The 23,112-nt window shown below is 41.3% G+C and overlaps 1 protein-coding gene across 1 annotated transcript; it reads left to right on the top strand.

Annotated features, from left to right (window-relative positions):
• Positions 1 to 5,872: 5,872 nt before the first annotated feature.
• Positions 5,873 to 19,172, top strand: LOC311034204 (dolichyl-diphosphooligosaccharide--protein glycosyltransferase subunit MAGT1). Its single transcript, XM_084041999.1, has 10 exons — positions 5,873 to 5,990; positions 8,109 to 8,278; positions 8,570 to 8,687; positions 9,373 to 9,513; positions 12,458 to 12,598; positions 13,404 to 13,493; positions 13,710 to 13,773; positions 14,136 to 14,210; positions 14,537 to 14,627; positions 15,514 to 19,172. The coding sequence occupies exons 1-10, from the start codon at positions 5,910 to 5,912 to the stop codon at positions 15,527 to 15,529; spliced, it is 987 nt and encodes a 328-aa protein (XP_083898125.1). The 5' UTR covers positions 5,873 to 5,909; the 3' UTR covers positions 15,530 to 19,172.
• The last annotated feature ends 3,940 nt before the right edge of the window (positions 19,173 to 23,112 follow it).

Below are 23,112 nucleotides of genomic sequence, written 5' to 3'. Positions count from 1 at the left end.
TTTGTGATTTTTGCCTATAGAGCTACCGGCACCAGTTTCTTGTACAAAGCCAACTTTTGATATAGTTTAGATTTAGAGTAGTTAGATTAGAGTAGAGTTCTCTTGTAATTTTCATTTTTGTGTAGATAAGGTTAGTAAGAGGTTTAAAACTAAGGATAGGTTTAGCTTGGTTTATTTGGTTATTGCTTTGTGCCGGGGCTCATTTTCTGTGTATGTCTAAAAGTTAAATTCTTGTCTTGAAAATTGTCTATTTGCAAATTCATTGTATGTACAAATTCATTTCAAACCTAAAAAGAAACCAAAGGAAGGTCATACAATAAAACACCATTTCACTTGCCAACTTTATGTCGCAATCCTTCACTCCTAGACTATTACAGCACTAGACCCCATGGAGACAGACACATGCTGATTTGCCATTTCCAGGATTTGATTTCCAGGATTTGAGTCTTGAGTCCCAAGACTCAAGACCCAAAAGAGTCTTGAGTCAAACGCCTTAGATCCAAGTAGGCATCAAATTTCTCTTTTGGGCCTTAAGTCCCAAGACTCAAAGGCCCAAAAGAGAAATTTGATGTCTACTTGGATCAAATGCGTTCGCGGGAGTAATTGGTTCGACTCAAGACTCTATTGGGTCTTGAGTCGAACCGATTACTTAATATTTTGGACACAGCTGGTTTCTGCCCGACAGCACAGCTATACAGTAGGCTACTACTGTCAGGACTTGACTGACAAACTATGTAGGGGAAGAAAACTGATTATTTGTATTGATAATTTATCATTTGTATATAAACGCAATGAGATTATTCTAATGATGCTTAATCTCTAAATATATTATTTTGTGACAGTGTGAATACCAGACTGGTACATTTTTGTATTTAACTGAATAAATTATTCAGTTTGATTACAATTCATATTTATAGCCTTATACAGTTTCCATACTGTTAGCTGTACATAAAGATGTTCCCTTAATTGTGTCTTGTGTCTCTTTGTGATTACAGTTGGTTGATGAACCATAATTATTGTATTTTAGTCATGTTTAATTCTTGGTTATTACTCCATCAATCGTTCTGTTTTTGTTGCTTAATCATTTTAAATAACGCTCACCTTATTTTAACTGAAGCGTTTGTTGTTCCCTTCAGATTGTTGTGTTGACATCCGTCACATCTTAAATAAACAGCTTTTAAAAAGACGTTTCGTGTATGTGTGTTTGGGGTATGTATGTTTGATTGAGTGTTTAACCCTCTTTTTGGACAGACTGACTAAAAAGACAGAAAACTGCTGTTTGGACGTCATCTAGTGTCCATCAGCAGACACTACATCTGTCTGAGGATATGGGTGTAAAATGTATTTCAGATGTCCCGGTGGAAAAGTGACGCATGTGCATACTCTCTATTGATTTTATCCCACTGTTAGGGTTGTTTTATATATTTTGTTTAAGACTTACAGTAGGCTGCCTTGCCCCACTGGAATAAACAGTGACTGATATGAATTGATAATATACTGGACCATACGTAAAATGAAGAATACCTTTTGATGTCAGTGACATTTTATTACAAATGAAAATAAAAATAAGAAACAGTGCAGTATACGTTTTCGTATAGCAGCAATTGTGCATGTACAATATAAATATAAATATATTGTCTGTCGGGCGGAAACCTCATTATGGCCAAAACTGTAGGGGTGTGTTTTTGGGACGAGCGTTCCGCAATGGTAGATAAGCAAACTGAGAAACAGGCTAACGACTAGCCTCAGTTAACAGGCTGAACCCGCTGAAGCTGCGCGATGCTATCAGTCAAAGATGGTTAATTTAGCAAGATACGCATTCTCCGGTTTACCTCCCGTTTCTGCGTGACGTAGGTGGACACGCCTTTTTAGGAGACCGGAAGCAAGTTGGAGTCCACCTATCTTAACACAAATCTTCTCTTCTGGGGGTCCCTGGCACAAGATATTTTCAAATATAATACAAATAATAATACAATACAATAATATAATACAAATATATATCAATTTGGGGGTCCTTGACATGAAAAGGTTTGAGAACCACTGCTCTAGTGTAAGCCATTTAAAAGACATACATCATAAATGTATTTTTTCAATAAATGTGTCTTTTAAAAAAAACAACAACTGGCAATTAGAAGTGTTCTAGTATGCGCCATTTAAAATACATACGTCATAAATGTATTTTTAAAATAGATTTGTGTCTTTTAAAAAACATTACAAAGTCTCAATCTTATTTTGAAGGCAACCGGAAACCTTATTGTTGCTAGCTCAAAAACCGGATGTCCTATCGTTGCTGACGGAACGGAGCTTGTTCTTTCATAGTGCTAGCCAATGCGATCCCTTTTTCTACCCCTTGTTTTTCAGTAGCGGGGGGCGGGGGGCGGGGAGCGGGGGGCGCCCTAGTCCCTACGTCACATCCTAGACGGATAGCTCCGCCCACACTGGGCGAGCGCTGTCAGTGCAGCGGAAGTCGATGCGCAGACGGCTTTGTTGTTGAAGCCCGACTGACGCACGCTCATGAGAAACAGCAGAAATGAAATCTGGCGAAAACAGTTGCGTGCATTAAACTTTAAAGGAAACATGCAGTCTAAATATATAATAAATATCCATTTGCCTAATTCACCACTACTTTTGCGACTGTGTCTCAACGTGTTTTTACTGGTTAAATAAAGGTTAAGTAAAAAATAAAATTTGCGTTTGAAACTTAGTATTTCTCTAAATATTACACTTTCACGACAGCCTAAGTATAAACTGTTATATTAGATGAGTGAAACAGCTGTCTCACCACTACTTTTGCGACTGTGTCTCAACGTGGTTTTACTGGTTATATTAGATGAGTGAAACAGCTGTCTCACCACTACTTTTGCGACTGTGGCTCAACGTGGTTTTACTGGTTAAATTAAAAATAAGATTTGCGTTTGAAACTTAGAATTTCTCTAAATATTACACTTTCACGACAGCCTAAGTATAAACTGTTATATTAGATGAGTGAAACAGCTGTCGATACAGTCAATATAAGTAAAGCATTATATATGATGATAGGGGACATGATTTTGGGACATTTTGTTAATGTGCACAACACCTTTGTTTGCACTTTTTTGTAAAGAATGCGGTTCTATGAATTGGTCCATCATCATCAAGATGATCAAAAAAGCCACGCAAACAATGTGGTTCTATTAAGTGGGCCATATCATCACGATGATCAAAAAGCCATGCAAAGAATGTGGTTCTATGAATTGGTCCATCATCATCAAGATGATCAAAAAGCCATGCAAAGAATGCGGTTCTATTAAGTGGGCCATATCATTATCATCATTATTCCATTTACCTCACTAATGGTCAACAAAGGTCTATTTTGGGTTGATGGTCCACATAGCAAAGTGTTGATATTTAATTAGAAAGGCAGAGAATTTGTCATTGTGCTTCAATTCAAATGAGCTTTATTGGCATGAGAAAACAACATTGTTGAAAGAAATAGCAGCATGAGAAAACAACATTTTTGAAAGAAATAGCAGCAATCTTTTGCAGTCACTTTTGGGACAATTTGCAGCATTTTTTAAAAACAAATAGCAGCAATCTTTTGCAGTCACTTTTGGGACAATTTGCAGCATTTTTTCCCTAAACTTAATAACAATAAGTTGTGCAGAGTGCAGACACAGAAGCCGTGTAGAATCACTCATCAGGGGGGGAGGGCTAGGTGTCTGGTCCCTGGCGAAACCTTATAGTGCAGTCACTAAAATAGGGCTAAAGTGGTTAATTTATGTTTTATAATGTAATAACTGTAGTGGAGTAGTAAAAATATATTGTAGATCTGCTATTTTCAAATAGCCTAGGTATACAATAGGGCTAAAGTGGTTAATTTATGTTTCATAATGTAATAACTGTAGTGGAGTAGAAGTAAAAATATAGACAATTGGAAATTGTCTTGTAGATCTGCTATTTTCAAATAGCCTAGGTATAAAATAGGGCTAAAGTGGTTAATTTATGTTTTATAATGTAATAACTGTAGTGGAGTAGTAAAAATATATTGTAGATCTGCTATTTTCAAATAGCCTAGGTATACAATAGGGCTAAAGTGGTTAATTTATGTTTTATAATGTAATAACTGTAGTGGAGTAGAAGTAAAAATATAGACAATTGGAAATTGTCTTGTAGATCTGCTATTTTCAAATAGCCTAGGTATAAAATAGGGCTAAAGTGGTTAATTTATGTTTTATAATGTAATAACTGTAGTGGAGTAGAAGTAAAAATATAGACAATTGTAAATTGTAATTGGAAAGTAAAAGTTCCTAAACATTGTACAGTACTTGAGTAAATGTAATTAGTTACTTTACACGTAGTATTAGTAATTATACTCTTATTCTACTCTACTTATTCTAAAGCACATAAAATGCTCATTTTTGCCACACAGAAAGGCCTCTAGAAACGGCGTGGCTTTTTCATCATATTATGATGATGGCCCACTTAATAGAACCGCATTCTTTGCATGGCTTTTTGATAATCTTGATGATGATGGCCCAATTCATAGAACCACATTCTTTGCGTGGCTTTGCTGTTTCTTTGCATGGCTTTTTGATCATCGTGATGATATGGCCCACTTAATAGAACCACATTGTTTGCGTGGCTTTTTTGATCATCTTGATGATGATGGACCAATTCATAGAACCGCATTCTTTACAAAAAAGTGCAAACAAAGGTGTTGTGCACATTAACAAAATGTCCCAAAATCATGTCCCCTATCATCATATATAATGCTTTACTTATATTGACTGTATCGACAGCTGTTTCACTCATCTAATATAACAGTTTATACTTAGGCTGTCGTGAAAGTGTAATATTTAGAGAAATTCTAAGTTTCAAACGCAAATCTTATTTTTAATTTAACCAGTAAAACCACGTTGAGCCACAGTCGCAAAAGTAGTGGTGAGACAGCTGTTTCACTCATCTAATATAACCAGTAAAACCACGTTGAGACACAGTCGCAAAAGTAGTGGTGAGACAGCTGTTTCACTCATCTAATATAACAGTTTATACTTAGGCTGTCGTGAAAGTGTAATATTTAGAGAAATACTAAGTTTCAAACGCAAATTTTATTTTTTACTTAACCTTTATTTAACCAGTAAAAACACGTTGAGACACAGTCGCAAAAGTAGTGGTGAATTAGGCAAATGGATATTTATTATATATTTAGACTGCATGTTTCCTTTAAAGTTTAATGCACGCAACTGTTTTCGCCAGATTTCATTTCTGCTGTTTCTCATGAGCGTGCGTCAGTCGGGCTTCAACAACAAAGCCGTCTGCGCATCGACTTCCGCTGCACTGACAGCGCTCGCCCAGTGTGGGCGGAGCTATCCGTCTAGGATGTGACGTAGGGACTAGGGCGCCCCCCGCTCCCCGCCCCCCGCCCCCCGCTACTGAAAAACAAGGGGTAGAAAAAGGGATCGCCTAGCCAATAGCCCATGGATATGTTACAGGTCCGGATACGGAAACAGAATGTGTGGTTGCATGTAATGTGTTTGTGCAGATGACCAGATACAGTAGGCGGGCTTTAAACCAGCTCAGAGGTCGCTTGTGAATAGAAACCATTGGGCGGTGGTTAACGCAAAAACCAGATCAGCGATCATCACGCTCATTGGCTGAAAGAACACGTGACAGGAGATCGCCGTGTGCTCATTGGCTGAAACCCCACCAATAGTAAAGTGACAGGAGTCTTGCGGCAGTAGCGTAACTTATATTTCGTCCCCCAGAGGTGTCGCGTGCCTGACAATAGCAGATCTACAAGCTCATAACGTGTCACGTCCGTGACGCGTTGTGAGCTTGTAGGTCTGCTATTTTTAAACCACGCGGAACCATTGTACGACGGAGCACAAATCATCAGGCTTGTCTGTGAGTGACGGCGGTGGGTCGACAAAATGTTCCACAAACTTTTATTTGCTTTATTTCTGCTGTGTGTGTTTAATGGCGCTCCTTCTGATGCACAGAAGAAGAAAGAGGTACATATTATGAAAATAATTATATAATTAGTTTTTTAAATTTTATTAATGGAAACACGACGCGGTTTGAATTCAAGCACAGTTTACATTGTGGCTTATTGTGGTCACTGATGCTAAGCTAGCCTAACTAGCTCGAATCGGAACCTCTTCCTCCGCTGTGTAGCTCAGAGATGAGGTCCCTCTGCGTAGGCTGCCTGCAGAGTGCGACACCGGTGAACGGTGGCCAATATTGTTGATTCTTACATTTTCCGCACATCATATCCAAAAAGTAAAGGTCTTCCCTCCTGCTTTCAGATGTTTTACATTTTAGCGGACAAGAACATTTAACCGACTTTTTGAAACAAGCGTTTAAATCGCTTATTTAGTCAGCCTGTGGCCAGTCAACCCCCGTCCGCATCCGCAGTACTGCTCCCGTTAAGGTTGCATTGGGAAAACGTGGCACAGGCTGACTAAATAAGCGATTTAAACGTTTTTTTCAACCCGTCACTTAACATTTCTTGACCGCTAAAATGTAAAACATCTGAGAGCAGGGGTGAATACCTTTATTATTTTCATACGATGTGCGGAAAAAGGTAAGAATTTACAATATTGGCCACCGTTTGCCGGTGTCGCACTCGGCCGGCACCTGACGCAGCGGGACCTCATCTCGGATATAGCGGAGGGAGAGGTTCAAAACGGCTAACGTGATAATAAAGTCTTAATTCTTTGACAACTTTCACTTCGACATGATACATTGGGTAGCCTATGTTACATTTAATAAGGAAATAACGTTCACTTTGACATGATACATTGGGTAACCTATGTTACATTTAATAAGGAAATAACATTCACTTTGACATGATACATTGGGTAACCTATGTTACATTTAATAAGGAAATAACATTCACTTTGACATGATACATTGGGTAGCCTGCTATGTTACATGTAATAAGGAAATAAGGTTCACTTTGAAATAATGCATTGGGTAGCCTATGTTACATTTAATAAGGAAATAAGGTTCACTTTGAAATAATACATTGGGTAGCCCATGTTACATTTAATAAGGAAATAACGTTTAATAAGGAAATAAGGTTCACTTTGAAGTAATACATTGGGTAGTCTGTTACATTTAATAAGGAAATGAGGGTGAATGTGGCCAATGGATAACTTAATCTTAACTTTCTATCTAATACTGTTTTTTTTAAGCCATCATCATTAATTAAGTAACGTTGCTGAGAATTATCTGGGCTTTGCTCATTTGAATAGTTGCATTATCTTTGATGGTCACTGTAATGAATAATTGCAGTTATGGAGAAAATGTACCCAATGGCAATGAAGTAGATTATTGGGAAGGGATCATTTGGAGAGTGGCATAATAATCATTTAAGTGTTATGTTTTCATAATTTGCACAAATTGTGCGTTGCTCAATGTGAACAGACCCCCACCCCCACCCATACTTGTGGATAAATAACCTGTTTTGCATTATGTATTTCATTGTGCAGCAAATTATTTGACCAACTCACAATGCACAGATGGCATAACTGTTTAAGTACACGATCAGATCCGTCATCAAGGGATTATGCAGATTTCATGATAGTAGTACCAGGTGTATGAGCCTACTGTACCTACTACTTACATGAATAGAAGGCTGGTGGAGAAGCCTAGTGTAGACCTGACACAGGAAGTGGAGTGGCAATATGCAATTATGCAATACTATAGGAACTGCTGTTTTAACTGTTTTTAACTGTGTCAGACCAACCGAGTCAACTGAGTCAGACCAACTGAGTCAACTGAGTCAGACCAATATGTAGATCTGGCTGGTATTTTAGCCATATATTTTTATTTCGTTTTTTGTGCAACCGATGTGTCCTGATTTTAATAATCACTTTCGACCATCGAATCAATCAACTTAAAAACTGACTAGGGTGCACACAAAAGTCCAAGTAGATGTGACAATGACCCCACAAGTGTTATGAAGTGAAATTCCACTTTAACTTTAATTATACAATGAACAAGCAATCAAGTAAAATAGTAAATATAAAATACACATAAGCTGATCTGTATTTTATTTCCTATTCAAACGTTATATATCGGTTGGCCTTCGCTCACTTTTGTCTCTTGTTTGTTGTCACCCTCAGTCTTTGCTGTCGGAGAAGGTAGGTCAGATGATGGAGTGGGCGTCCAAACGTTCCGTCATCAGGATGAATGGAGATAAGTTCCGTCGCTTTGTTAAGGCGCCCCCCAGAAACTACTCCGTGGTCATCATGTTCACAGCACTACAGCCACAAAGACAGTGTGGCGTCTGCAAGTACATAATATCACCTATACCACTACTTAAGCCTGGCACAATTATTACATAATCTCCTGACCACAATTATTTGAAACATTTGTGTTGTTCCCGGTCTTTGATGTTTTGAAAGTAATTTGACAGGATGACTGTTGGGGCTGCTCGATTATGGCAAAAATCATTGCCACGATTATTTTGGTTATTCAATGAATGTTCAAGTCATCTGTAATGCCAGAGACCAGATCACAAACATTGTGAGGACTAAGGTTTGGTATTGTAGTACCATTATTAAGTCTATTCTTTATATTTTAGACAAGCTGATGAAGAGTTTCAGGTGCTGGCCAATTCTTGGCGTTACTCCTCTGCCTTCACCAACAAAGTCTTCTTTGCAACTGTGGATTTTGACGAAGGCTCGGATGTATTTCAGATGGTGAGATTCTGATTTTATTCTCCCAAGTCCCCTGAATGATGTGTGAAGTGTCAGTTTTCGATGCCTCAGAAATATTTATGATTGATGAAGACCATTTACCTAATCACAGGGTCACTAGAGTAGTTCCATGTCAACAAACCGCTGACATCAGGCAGCGCACGAAAGTGGTCACGCACACGCAGTCATATACATATTTTTTGTTATGCCTTCATTTAGAAAGGGATAGGGAAAGTAGGCTGACAGGAAATGGGGAGAGAGATGGGGGGGCTGACACGCAGCAAAGGTCGTCGGGAACAGGAGTCGAACCCGCGACATGCTGTCAGCTGGCATTGCAGCCTAGGGTGCCTGGACCATTGCGCTACGGCCCAGGCCATGCAGTCATATTTCTGATGTAAGCTGGCGCCTGTGTAGGGATCAGGTGGTTGCGAAGGACATCGCCAAAATGGTCATCGACTTCGTTGATGTCGATGACATTTTTCTAAATCCAATGACACAACCCTAATGGTCACAATACTAATCAATGAAGTGTCCTATTTTTAGGTTGTGTGTGTGTGTGTGTGTGTGTGTGTGTGTGTGTGTGTGTGTGTGTGTGTGTGTGTGTGTGTGTGTGTGTGTGTGTGTGTGTGTGTGTGTGTGTGTGTGTGTGTGTGTGCGCGATATAATGCAATCAATCTTTCTATTCCAGCTGAACATGAATTCTGCCCCGACATTCCTGCATTTCCCAGCCAAAGGGAAACCTCGTCGAGCTGATACCTTCGAGCTGCAGGTCAGAGGCTTTGCAGCTGAACAGCTGGCGAGATGGGTGGCAGACAGGATGGATGTACACGTAAGTACAAAGCAAGCATGCAAATATAGATCTAAGGGTGCAACAGTTAATCAAACTAATTGAACAGATTATTAAAAAAATAACAGAGAATCTTATCATTTAATAAAATAATGGATTCGTAATCAATCCTCATTTTGGCGAAATGTTTCAAGAAATGTCAACATTTTACAATTATTGAAAACTAGAGTTTCGGGGGGCTACGCCCCCCTCAACCCCAGCCGCGCACGGGGCCCAGCGTGGCCGTGTGTATATTGGGGGACCGAAATCGCCGGAGTGAAACTGTGGAAAAGTTTTTTTGAAAAAGGAAAAAATTAGAAGAAATAATATTTGTTATGTTTCAGGGGGTCCACAGGGGGTCCGCGGACCCCCTGATGGTCCACTGACCCCCTGTGGAGTGTTGGGACGCGCGGGGACACCCCTGGAACATTGCGGACCATTTCGGTGTTTTTTTTTTTTTCATGAAGGTGGTTGCTTGTTTCTGGCGCAGGCTGTGCAAACCTGGCAACCCAGCGCATGCTGCCGCACGTTTAAGTGGCGTAGCGTCATGAGGGTCAGTGGGGCCGTGGCTCGGTCAGTGAAGACCCTGTAGTGCGGATGATATGTGGCATAGAGGGGCAGATTGTAAATCCACAGAGGAAACATCCGTGGGCTACCATTGGTTCAGCGATGTGTGCGGTCGCCCTGCGGCCCCTCCTCCTCCACCAATGTGCAGTATTGAGAGCCCTGACGTCACAACAATTGGAGCGATGGGCACTGCACTGTGGTTGGTTAGGGTACACCTAGGGCCCAGGTAGAACCCAGTTAAAGCCTGCATGGGCAAACCCAGTTAGGACCCGCCTTGGTCCCACATAAACATGGCTAGTTGGGGCCCACCTAAGGGCCAGGTAGAAGCTACTTATAGCCTGCATGGGCATCGCAGTTGGGACTGAAGTGGATGCCGCTGACATTGCTGACATGGGGTCCATATGGTTTAGCCCACCTTGAAACCATATGGGAACTACGCTGGCATGCTGGCTGTAATGCAAACGCTGCATCATACCTGCAGTGTGTAGTTTGATGTTGTGTGTGTAGCAGATATACCTGCAGTGTGTAGATCAATGTCCATAGGAAAGTCAATGCCCAGCAGTGTTTTTTTTCCCCAGCAGAGTTTCTAGTGTCTCTGTGTCTCTGTGGAAGAGGTTGCACATGAACTCTGCAGCCGCACTGAGGCGCTCCAACACAAACACTCTGACATTAAGCTGCTTCACACAACAAACATCAGCACCACGCTGCTGTTTGTCCAACACAATATCTCCTCTCCCACCGACGTCATGTGTTCATTTATCGACAGCCGTACAGACTCCTTTTGACACATTTTACGTCGTTTATCCAGCTCTCACTGACTCTCCACATCGGGCTGTTATTTTGCTGCGATCAAGTCAACGATGTGAGAGATTAGCTATCACAGACGGACGGACAGGGGGTGAAACATAGTCTTGCGCCATGCCTTTCGGCCTGGCGGAGACAATAAAAAAACGAAAGTAAAGGAAATGGCCATTTCTGCAACAGAAGTAGTCAATAAACTATGCTATGAAAACATGGGCCACATTGGCAAAGAATGTAAGAAAGAGGCAATCATGTAGAAAATAGCCGATCTCCAAGCTTACAAAGCCTCTCAACGTGAGGCGTTTCGAGCTTGTAGATCGGCTATTTGCACAATATTTACTTGTGGAACGGAGTCAAACAGAATGGGGGGGTTTGATTGATTGATGTACTTTATTTAGTAAGACATGACATGGGTCCCAGATCAAGTACGTGTATTTGGGGGGGGGGGGGGGGGGCGGGGCGGCCGGGTTGATAAACACTGCTCTAATCGGAGCGAAATTATCTGAAATTACTACATGACCATAATGCAGCCTAACATGCGTTGCACGGGGCGGTCCTGCCATTACGTTAGTTACTGTAGTTGCTGTGGAGCTACATAGTTCTCCAGAAGACACACACAAACATACACCATCTACAATGGACGAACTGAGCAGCAATATAGACATTCACCACACGAACGTGCATTGTTGACAAAGTGATTGCACAGCCGCTGCAGGCATGACAACCAGGTTAGCGTTAGCGACATGGCAGCTATCACAGCGCCCTGTCCGTCGTGCTCCAACTGCCTGTGATGGCTACAGCAGTAACAGCAAGCTGTCTGCGATGCCATTGTCTGGAGACTGCTCTTAGCGTGACACGACCAATGAGAGTGAGCGCTGTAGTTGTTGCTAAGATACGGTGGCGTCTCTGCCCCATAGCTTGTAGATGTCTCACACATGATTGGCGTAGGCTGCGTTGCCAGGTCTGACTTTGTGTCTAAGCAATGGTCGGCTTATTTTTGCGCGCCTTTGGGCTCGTTTGCATTGTGCGCACGGCAGCGCTTGTTTAGCGTACGTCAGCGCGACGTGGCAACGGACGTGGCAACGTGAAAGGTGATTGGCTGGTGAAAAGAAACACCCGACGTTACACCAGAAATGGTGCCTGGAGAAAATGGTGACCAAAAAAAAAGTTTGGAAAAAAAGGAAAAAAACCCCGCAGCGGCTGCCTGCTGTTGTGGTGATGAGGTGGTGCGCACGGTAAACGGTACGAAGCTGCCTCCCCTTCCGTTTTGTCCGACATTTGGTGAGTAGAAGTAATTATGTTGCGCGGTGGAAAAGGTGTAGTGAACAGTGAGATGTCCCCTACGCGAGGCGTAAATTCAGCGCGGCCGCCGTGGCGAGTCAGTTGGCGACATGTGGTCTGGCGGTGCGTTGTTTATTCGATAACAGAGCTGTGGGGTGTGGACACCGAGGGTGCGGAAGTCGGTCGCCATTTATATAGTTAGATAACTGGTCCTATAGATAATTTTATAACTGAGTGCTTAATTGTTATATACTGATTGTGTGTGTGTGTGTGTGTGTGTGTGTGTGTGTGTGTTTAGATCCGGGTGATTCGTCCTCCCAACTACGCAGGACCCCTCCTCCTGGGCTTCCTCTTGGCTGTGATTGGTGGACTGGCCTATCTTCGACGTCACAACCTAGAGTTCCTTTTCAACAAGAATGTCTGGGCCTTCTCTGCACTGGTAATACACACACACACACACACAACTCACTTTTTCGATTAATCAAATAATCGAGAAGCACAATTGTAAGCGTTACTTTATATTTGGCACACACCGGTGTCATTCAAAAACAGGGAAAATAGCTCTATCTATTAGCTTTTAGATCTGCTATAGACCATATTCACACGGCGGCCATATTGCCATTAAGTCAATGAAATGCCACCCCAGTTGCCACAGCAATGCAATGTTAAATTCCAAAATGGCCGCCGTGTGAATATGGACTATTGTCACTGTTTTAAACTTTTCACCTATAATGACTTGCACACCCCCTGACCAGTATATAATCTCAATTTGTAACAGAACCATGTCAACCTAAATCTAAATCTGCCAGTCAATCTTAATTGAGCACATTTTATTGAAAAAAATCAAACTCAAAAATGCATCACACCCATATATATCCAGTAATGATGACTCTCTAATTTGACTGCGCTGCACCCATTTCACCAGCAGATGCCAGTCACATGCACTGTGTTAAATGAAGCGTTGAATAGTGAACCTATTTTTAACACAATTGCCTGGAACGGCTGGAAGGTTTAAGTGTTTTTACCCATCACTAAGCATAGGTATTTAAACCCTCCAATGTATTATATTCCATTACAGTTGTTGGCTCAAAAGTGTCCTTCACTGAATATCCTGTACACAAGGGGTTATCTAAGTGGTATCCATTGGAACACAGGTTCTTTTTTAAATTCTGTTAAAAGTAAGGGTCTTGGACATGCAAGATTTCCACCCCACAACAACGTTATGTTTTTGTGTGTCATTGCAGTGCTTCGTCCTAATCATGACTTCGGGGCAGATGTGGAATCACATCAGAGGACCACCCTATGCACACAAGAACCCCAACACTGGACAAGTGGTAAGCTGCTGCTTGGTGGCTGTGCTCCAGGGGTTCCCAAACCTTTTCAGCTCTAGGCCCAAAAGATACATTTGGTGACTCCCCGGGATCCAAACTTACAAAAATGCCTCATGAATTAACCACTTAAACCCTATTAAAATAATAGTGAAACATAGCATATCTACAAGCTCACAACATTGTGACCTTGTTTGTTTATTTGTTCTTTTGTGTTTTCAGAGTTACATCCATGGCAGCAGTCAGGCTCAGTTTGTAGCAGAGACCCACATCGTTCTGGTCTTCAGTATCCTTCACCACTACTTTATATAAAGTCTTTGTTGTCTCCGCCAGGCCGGGGACTTATGTTTTCACTCCCGTCAGTGAGTCTGTGAGTGTCTTTTCCAGTCGGTCTCATGGTGGCACTATAACAGCCCACTCCACGTTTTGGCCTATAACTCTTGAACCGTAGGTTGTACAATCACAATACTGTTCGTTACAACTACAACAAGCACGTAATTCACAAGAAGCTACAACCAGCTCTCGACCGAGCAACACAGTGCTACGTTTTCACAGCTAAGAAGACAATCATTCATCTTGTTGCTGTTTGACAATGTTCATGGAAAGTACTCCAACTTTGTAAGGTTTGACCTTTGACCTGGGTGTCAGATGCTGCCGTTACCATGGGAATAGTGCTGCTATGTGAGGCTGCCACCTCCGACCTGGATATTGGGAAGAGGAAGAGTATGTCAACCAATACACACTGATATCGCACAAACACACACACCAATATTTTGTTATCAACAATACAATCAAACGTTTTTTTTTTAAATAAAAACATTTATTAGTTTAAAGTGATTAAATACTGATTATATGCAGAACATTGCAACCTAGTTTGTGTTGATAACCTATTGATAACCTATTAAAAATGTTGTTATATTGATGAGTTGTACTAGTGGCAGTCGCCACATATGGAGGAGACGATGCTTTCTGTATCCGTGATCTGTATCCTGAAACACTTGTGTGTGTGTGTGTGTGTGTGTGTGTGTGTGTGCGTGCGCGCGCATCAGTAATGTGTGTTGCAGGTATTGGTCTGGTGATGCTTTTCTTCAGTTGGCTCTTGTCCATTTTCAGAGCTAAGTACCACGGATACCCCTACAGGTATGTGTGTAGTAGATAGATGGATAGATAGACTTTGTGTTTACAATGAGTCTAACGTAGCCTGGTTCCATGCCATAGACCCCGCCCACTCTCTGAGTGGACTGCCCCTCCAGGGGGTGGGGATCCCTTGTGATTGGTTTAGGGAAATTCTAAACCAATCCAAATTGTTTACGGAAATTCTAATCCCCTCCCCCTTGTAATCGCCTTCACTGGAGCTAATGTCAGACTGCAGCTTCAGTCTGATAATCAGGCCAAGTCTAAGTGGAGTTTGATGATGAATTGGCTTCTATTGGATGGAAGGGGGGCTTCCTCAAATGAATATCACATTTAAGCAACTTAAAAAGGGTCTGGGGTACACAACAGCCTGGGTAGAAATGTGTAAAAATGTCCCCTGAAGTGTTATAAAGTTAAAGTCCATTTTAACAGCCTTTATTCACTCACTCATACAAGTCCAAATTATACTTGGAATGACAAGTGTCGACCGACACGTCGCACCACGTGTCTCACAAGGTTATGAGTTTTGAGCTTTCATACTGTCTGACTCGCGGCACTCGCACGACAGCGATGGATGTAGTCACAACGTGGATGTCGTCACGTGCACCTTCCCAACCAAACAAAGTATGCAACATTTTATGAAGGCGTCGGTGGAGGTTCTCTGCACACTCTCCCACACATTGTTGTTGTTTTGCATCACTTTCGTTGTGCTTAAAGCATAAATTGGACTTAAGTCAGCATAATGAATAACACATTATGAGAGTCGAAAACACAATATCAGACACACACACACACACACACATATCTTATTTAATTGATTATCTAGGATTGGATGAAGTCATGCTCGGTTTGTGCTTTTCATTGATTCAGCATTTTGTTTTGTGTGTTGAAGCTTCCTGATGAGTTAGACTCAAGCAGCCAGCCGTCGTCCAGTCTGAGGAAGTGTCAACATCTCAACAGGTGGTTCTCCCAAGTGCCTTCACAACCTATGATGCTCTCCTCAAGTCAAACCAATGGTAGCTCAGCGTATATCATTCCCCAAGCTCCAATGGCTCTTTTCCTCTACAACAACTAAGCCGTGCTGTGTCATGAAACGTAATTTAACAGGTTCTGGATTTGTTTCCATATGGTACGGTTCGGTGTCAGTTGAGGTTCTCAGAACCTAATTTGGGACCTGCTCAGGAGGTACCCAGAACTCAGAACTTATACATTCAAATTGCTTCTAAAATTGCTGATCTACAAGCTTGAACATTTCTGCTATTTTTTTATTATAATTATTATAAAAAGTTTTCTTTTTTATGAGTTACCGCCCCCTTCAAGGGTGGTTGTGGTTATAATAGAAATGAAAACTAAACAAAAAAAAACATCACAGAAATTCACGGCTTCTGGAATGTTTCATGGTTATGGAAGGTTCTGGTTTATGTTTTGTAGTCAAAAAGAGCCAATACTTGATTGATTGAACCAAGCAACGGCAAGAAGCATAACTCTGCTCTATGCCTTGTAAAAAAAAAAGATATACAACACCAGGGCTGTTGGTCAGTTCACTTTGAATTCAGTTCAGAGAAGTGCCAATTAATTTGCTGTTAGCTTATTTAGCAATTATTTATTTATAGGATGGACATGAATAGAATATATTCTGCCAAAAGGGCTTTTTGAATCCTGTTCTTGAATTAAGTGAATTGAAAACAGCTGAATTATGTTGTGTTGTGTTTATGTTCCCCATCCTCGATACTGCCTTCCATAACACTGGGGGTTTTAATTGTCATTTTTGTCAACATAGGGGATCATTTTGTTTCCTTGCGAGGGTGATTCGTATTTCTGTACACACTGGGGCCTGTAGTTTGAGGCTGGTAAATTTGTGCATTCAGCTGATAACACGTCGGGTGTCCGCAGGTCCTCAAACATTCTTAAATAGTCTTAAATTCATATTCATTTATGAATGCTGAGAGTTCTAAGTATTGTGAGACGAAGGTGTCGCCATGGATTTGGTGTTAATGTTTATTAGACACAGTTGTACCTGTACTGCTGCTGTGTCGAACTTGTAAACCCATCAACTTTGCTGAATGTTAACGTTATCGCCCTTAAACCTGAGGCCATTTTGTTGAAATTAGAGTCAGAGCGATATATTGGCCAGAATGATGTATCAGCCATTGTTTGAAGGTATTGGCAATTATGCAGCCGACGTGTCCTGATATTAACCCATTAAGAGCTGAGGCTGATTCTGCAAATGCCTTCTAAATCAGTAGTTGTCAAACGTTTTCGTTTGACAACTACTGAAAACAAAACGTTTTGCTGCGTAATTGCTGATACCGAAGCAGTCAAAACAATTGTTTTTTCTTCAAAAAACTAATAAAATCTACTTCCCCCCCCCCCTTTTTTTTCAAATTGATTAGAATTGATTTTGCACTTTTTGATGAATGTCATTTAAAACATTGGTAATCGGTGGACTCTCTAAAATCGGGATTGGCATCAGACCCAAAAATCTCATCGGTCGGGCTTACTTTCAGCCACTGCTGTAGTTGACTCTTAACGGGTCTGTAACTCTCAGAGATGAGTGAACACTGAGGATTCTACAGTGTAGGTGGGGGTCCCTGAGATTTAAAGAGAATCATATCTAACTGGGGGTCCTTGAAATTCAAAAGGTTGCTATAGTATACAACTAGTATCCATATGGCATGTAGACATGAGGCAGGGCAATATGTTTATCCATATTACCGTATATTGATATTGTGATATTGTCTTTTCCTGGTTTTAATCACTTAAACCCAATTTGATCCTTTACAATTTTTGGAAAAAATAAATACAATTATCGTCACAATATTATCATGACAATTTCAATAGATGTATTTAGTATACATATAATATACAATTTTCCATATTGCCCAGTCCTACATGTATTAGTCTCATTTAAGATTTTTGCCACTTTTGTCATATTTACATCCTTAAAAATATTCAATTATATTTTCAATTTGTTTTAACTTAAGTTGCAATCTTGAGTTGATCATCGTACATCTTTTTTCGTCTGCACTTCCTAGTTCGATCTGTACTTCCTGTTCATGTCATCATATGTGGATTACGTTTGAACTCCATGACACAAAAAGCACCTTCAACCAGGTAACCTAGAAGTGTGCTTTGAGTAGGTGAGCTGCTTCAGTACCCTCTGGTGCAGTGTTTCTGTTTCCCATGAGTCCTGTCATTCTAAAGGTTTTAAAAATGGCGTGACATACAGTATAGTAGTCGGGTGGAAACCTCCTTTTGTTCAAAACTGTTACTTTTCATTTACGAAAAAACAAAAGTTAAAATATGGATATGGATATAAGAGGTTTCTGCCCGACAGCAAGGACATACTGTATATCGTCGCGACAGCTGGAAACCTTGTATGTCCAAAACTGTTACTTTTCAGGAAATGGAAAAAATAACCTGCGTTCCAATGGATCCAATGTTGTTATTTAGTCACAAGCTCTTAACACATTGCGTGCCAATCGCGTAGTTCTACGCGAACTTAAATAATTGCGCAGCGTGCCAGTCGCGTAGTTCTACGCAAAGTGGTCTTTGTGTTTTTAGTTTTTTTTTCCCTCGCAGTGACACATTTCATTGTAGGCCTCCCTCGCAGTGACACATTTCATTGTAGCACACCCGGATATGGAAATATCCGTATCCGAGATTTTCGTTCCCATCCACCGCCGCCGCTTTAAATCTTCCCCTAATACGTCATTATCTCTGAGTTTTTTTTCTCCTCGCTGAACGCTGTTTAACAGAAACCGCGACGACTGCAAAATGGAATGTCGCCAATTGAAACGGTCTTCTCTGGGCCACTCACACAGCTACCCTGTGTGTCTACAAACAGTTTAACGCGCGATCTTAAGGTATTTAGTGAGGTCTGTGGCGACGTGAAAAAAACAAAAAAAACAACACTAAATCGCTGGCGCTGGTGAGTACATTATGATATTAAACTCTGCCGTGGAATGTGTTAATACTTTTCATTGGTTTCATGTTTGCGGCTCAACTAATAAATATTGGGGGGGGGGGGTTTACAGTTGGTGTGTGCAGTTGACCTGTCCTCTAGTGCAGTGGTTCTCAAACCTTTTCATGTCAAGGACCCCCAAAATAATATGTAATTGGCTGCAGGACCCCCCCCCCCCATCTCAAAAATATTTTGCGCCAGGGATTTCTCAAAAATAGCAGATCTACAAGCTCATAGCGCAGCACTGAGTGCTGCGCTATGAGCTTGTATATCTGTTATTTTTGAATAGCCAAAGTATACAATATGGTTAAAACGAGTGTGACGCTATATTAACAAATTTAGCTGGGGACCCCCCCAAGGACCCCTAGGGGTCCCCGGACCCCACTTTGAGAACCAATGCTCTTGTGAATGCGGACAGGTCTTAATACCAGGTGTAAAGAGGGCCACATTGTCATGCTCTGTCTATGTGTATATACATGTGAGTTTGTGCACCAAGTGTTAGTATGCATATTTTGTATATTCATGTGCAGAGAGAGATAAATTTGGTCTCAGGTGAATCTTTCTGACATTAAAGTGCCTTAAACTGCCTGACGTTTTTGTGTGGTACTTATGCTTCACAGACAGTGTTGCAAAACATGAACATGAATTCAATCTGTGTCAAGCAATTCAGTATTAAGTTGATGACTGCAAATATTCAAACGTAAACGTTAAGTTGTCTTAACCAACAACCCCAATCCAATAATGAACAAAAAGGTGAAATGGGGGGAGAGTAAGTCAAGACGATTGTGTAAAGTAACTTACTCAAGTACTGTACTTACCTACAATGTTTGGTACTTTGGTATTTCATTACATTTTTTTATTCTTTATATTTCTACTCTACATGTCATAGGTAAATATTGTAGTTTTTACTCCACTACAATTATTTGAAAACTTAACATGAGGGACAGCGAGGGCATTCTCTGGCAGCGGTATCAGACGCCGCTGCCGGAGAATGCACCCGCTCCTTCTGCTTTACTTTGCCGATATTTACTATCAATACAAAATCCATATTCTATACTACTTCAGCTCATGGGTAGGCAACCTTATAGGCACAGGTGCCACTATTGGCACAGAGGAGAGGGTTAGGGATATTTCTTTTAAAATGCTGTATGCAAATTACCTCCTGCACATTCACATAGCCTATGCTATAGTATTGTGTCCACCTTGGAGCCTGTGCCTGCTTGGTCTTGCCAGCTCACAATGATAGTGATCACACTGCTGCTGTTCTGGCTCAGAGAACAATGGGGGGAAAAAGGCAAAGAAAGCTAAAGTAGGAGAGTATTCCAGCCCTCATGGATAAATATGTTTTTTTTATGTTCATGTCTTAAAAATGTTTTCTGACCATCCAGTTTTAAGAGTCACTTGGAGACTAAACATGAGGGGTCTTCTTATCAAGCAGATAAGGCAGAGTCAATCAAATGGCCACGTGGGGTTATTGCTCTAGGTCTAATCATCAATGTACTGATGTGAAAGAAAAATGTTTAAAACAAAAGTCATTGTTAAGTATTTGAACAATCAAAATCGGTTGGATATCTTATTTTTATGTTTCGTAATAATACTTGATGTTGATATGGCACACTGACAATAAAGAACATAAAAACGATGGCACTTCATGTCAAAAAACATGGCGACCACTGCATCAGCTATGAAAGAATAGCCAATCTACAAGCTCAACGCGCTGTGACCTTGTGTTGACCGTCATTGGTAGGCAGGTTTCTGAACTGTCCATAGCCCACCAATGACACAGAGTAGAAAGAAATGGTGCCATTGTCTTATAATGAGCATTATGAAGGACCACATTCTAAGAAGATAAGGTTGCCACCTCTGTTTGCATCCTATACTGTTGCCCACCTGTAAACAGTTTGACCCTTGACCCTTGCCGACCTGAGGGGTCTTTCTTGACAGTCAGACTTTATGTGGACTCTAGATAATTAGAAGGCAAAGGTCATGAGTATGTTTAGGGTTAACTATGGTGAAACCATGTCAGGAATCTGATGTGTCCAGCTGGTTTGTTGGTTCATGTCTTGTTAGTCGAGATTGAAGTCTCGCTAGACGAGATTTCAATTTCGTCTAGCGAGACTTCCGGTGGGGCACATTCAAGACAATCACGTTGCATAGTGTTCTGTCACTATGAACGTCAGATCTCACCCAAAAAAAGCTATCAAAATATGTGATCTAGCGCAAGGCCTATTGGAGCACGTTTTTAGCTGTGGCGGACCCGGGATGGAGTTATGACATTTTTCTACTGTACCATTCATCCTAGGATATCATTGCGAACGCGGAAGGAGGCGCCTCCGCCCAAGTGGAGCTTACTATGAAAGTCTGCTCGGCTTGTGTCTCTGTGTGTCTGTGTGTCTGTGTGCAGTGCACTGCCTGGGTGCGGCCGACAGAGGGCGCCAGAGTGCAGCTACAGTCAAAACACAAACACACACACACACACACACACACACACACACACACACACACACACACACACAGAGTCCGTAAATACACAATATTTTCGAGCTGCGTTCGCTTCCAGCGTTCGCGCGTCTTACTTGTAATATCATAGAAAAGGCAAGAAAACCGTGGTTCAAAATTCCCCTTTAATGCATATTATCTGTTGATGTTTTTCATTTGTTTTGGTGCTTTGAACTGTTTTTGTTGAATTGTTCTGTTTTTTTCCATTTGCTTTTAATGCTTTGAATTGTTTTTGTTTTAACCATGTACAGCACATTGGTCAGCTTGAGCTGTTGTAAACATGCTATATAAATACAGTTTGATTTGATTTGAAAGAAACAATATGTGTGACATGGGCCATGGCCTTACATACAGCTTGATCAAAGGATTGATTTAATCAAGGCAGGCCTTCAGGGCAGGGTGTTTAATATATTTGACAGTCCAATATCGCCATAACAGTGAATTATTTCTTCCATTTTCCTCTGCATTATAACATTTTGTTGTTGTTGTTACAGACATTATACATACGGGTCCTTGGATCTTTCATGGCTGTTGTGTTTCTTTTGTGTATGGCATAGAATATTGAATTTGTAACTGAAAATTAGTTAGGCTGATTCATAAGACAAGTCAAAACAACTCTTAGGTCACTCCTCCCTCTCCGTACTGCTGTGTGGAAATGTGAAATGGGTTTGAGAGACTTGGTTCACCTTGCATGCCGAAAGGGTAGCAGTGTCTGAAAGATAAGTAACTTCTTTTCTACTGCATACCCAGATCTGTTCTCTGCAGGTGTTCTTGTATGAGGTGAGTGAATTTACTTGCACATTATTTCTCCAACAAATGTTTAAACTGCAAGTATATTAACAGTTTGAAGGAATGTCCTTGTTTTGTATGATCTCATGCCTTCTACTACATACCTGTCTATACTCTTGATTGCACTTACAGACTTTCCATTTTAGGTCATCTCATAAGCCTCAAGTTTTTTTGGGTTGCTTTTACCCATGTTTCAAATATAATTTAAAAGCAACACACAGATATAATATTTTGTCTCATTTGCACCACAGTTAGAGGGAAAATGCAATGAGGCAAAATATTAATCTCGACTCAGAATCAGAGACAATGACTGCATCTCATAGAAAAAAGTCGATACCAGTTTTTTAGAATTGCTAAAACACTAAACTCAGTTCTTTGTCGTTTTGAGTCGTGAGGCACTCACTATGGGAAACAGCGCCATCTGGCGATGCAACAGAGCTACACAATACGCTCCCGGGGCCCATTTCATTGGGCTAGAGGGTATGTCACGTAACCGGCTGTCCCTTCCCCTTTCCGGAAGGACATATAAGGGCTGGTCGTGACGTAGTACTTCCTCTTCAGTTCCTCTGTTCGCAGATGTTACAAGGCTACACGCTTGTTAAAAACTGAATTCTACATTTATTCGACAATTACTACACTTCAGGACCCAAAGTGAGAAACCAGCTTTAGCCCTAAAAGCGGAGACTAGGATAAGTCACCCACGGGTTTTCTCGCTCGACTAAACTCCAGAAAACTAACTTTATTCTACCTCGTGGTGAGCCGGTGTTAGCCCTTAGCTGCCTCTGAGCCTAGCCGCTAGCTGTTACTAGCTTCGGCTACCTCCACAGCGCTAACCCCCTTTCCCGCTGAGAAACTAACTTTATTCTACCTCGTGGTGAGCCGGTGTTAGCCCTTAGCTGCCTCTGAGCCTAGTCGCTAGCTGTTACTAGCTTCGGCTACCTCCGCAGCGCTAACCCCCTTTCCCGCTGAGCTAACTCCCCGAACAGAGCTGTTAGCCTAGCTTTTTGTGAGCCGACGTTAGCTTAAAGCTGTTCTTAGCCTAGCCGCTAACTTACTAGCTTAGCTGTTTGGCTACTTCCACAGCGCTAACCCCCTATCCGTTGAGCTAACTCCCCGAATAGAGCTGTTAGCCTAGCTTTTGTCGCTCTTTTCCACGATACTCGAACTGTGTTGCTTGTCTCGTCCGGCTCCCGGTGAGGCTGCTTCGTCACGGATACGGCCTGTGCCGGTAGTTTTAGT

Source organism: Gymnoscopelus microlampas, assembly GCF_963454915.1.
Source record: "Gymnoscopelus microlampas genome assembly, chromosome: 18".
NCBI lineage: Eukaryota > Metazoa > Chordata > Actinopteri > Myctophiformes > Myctophidae > Gymnoscopelus > Gymnoscopelus microlampas.
Note: the sequence above shows the minus strand (reverse complement) of the source record. Positions and strands in the feature narration are given on the sequence as shown.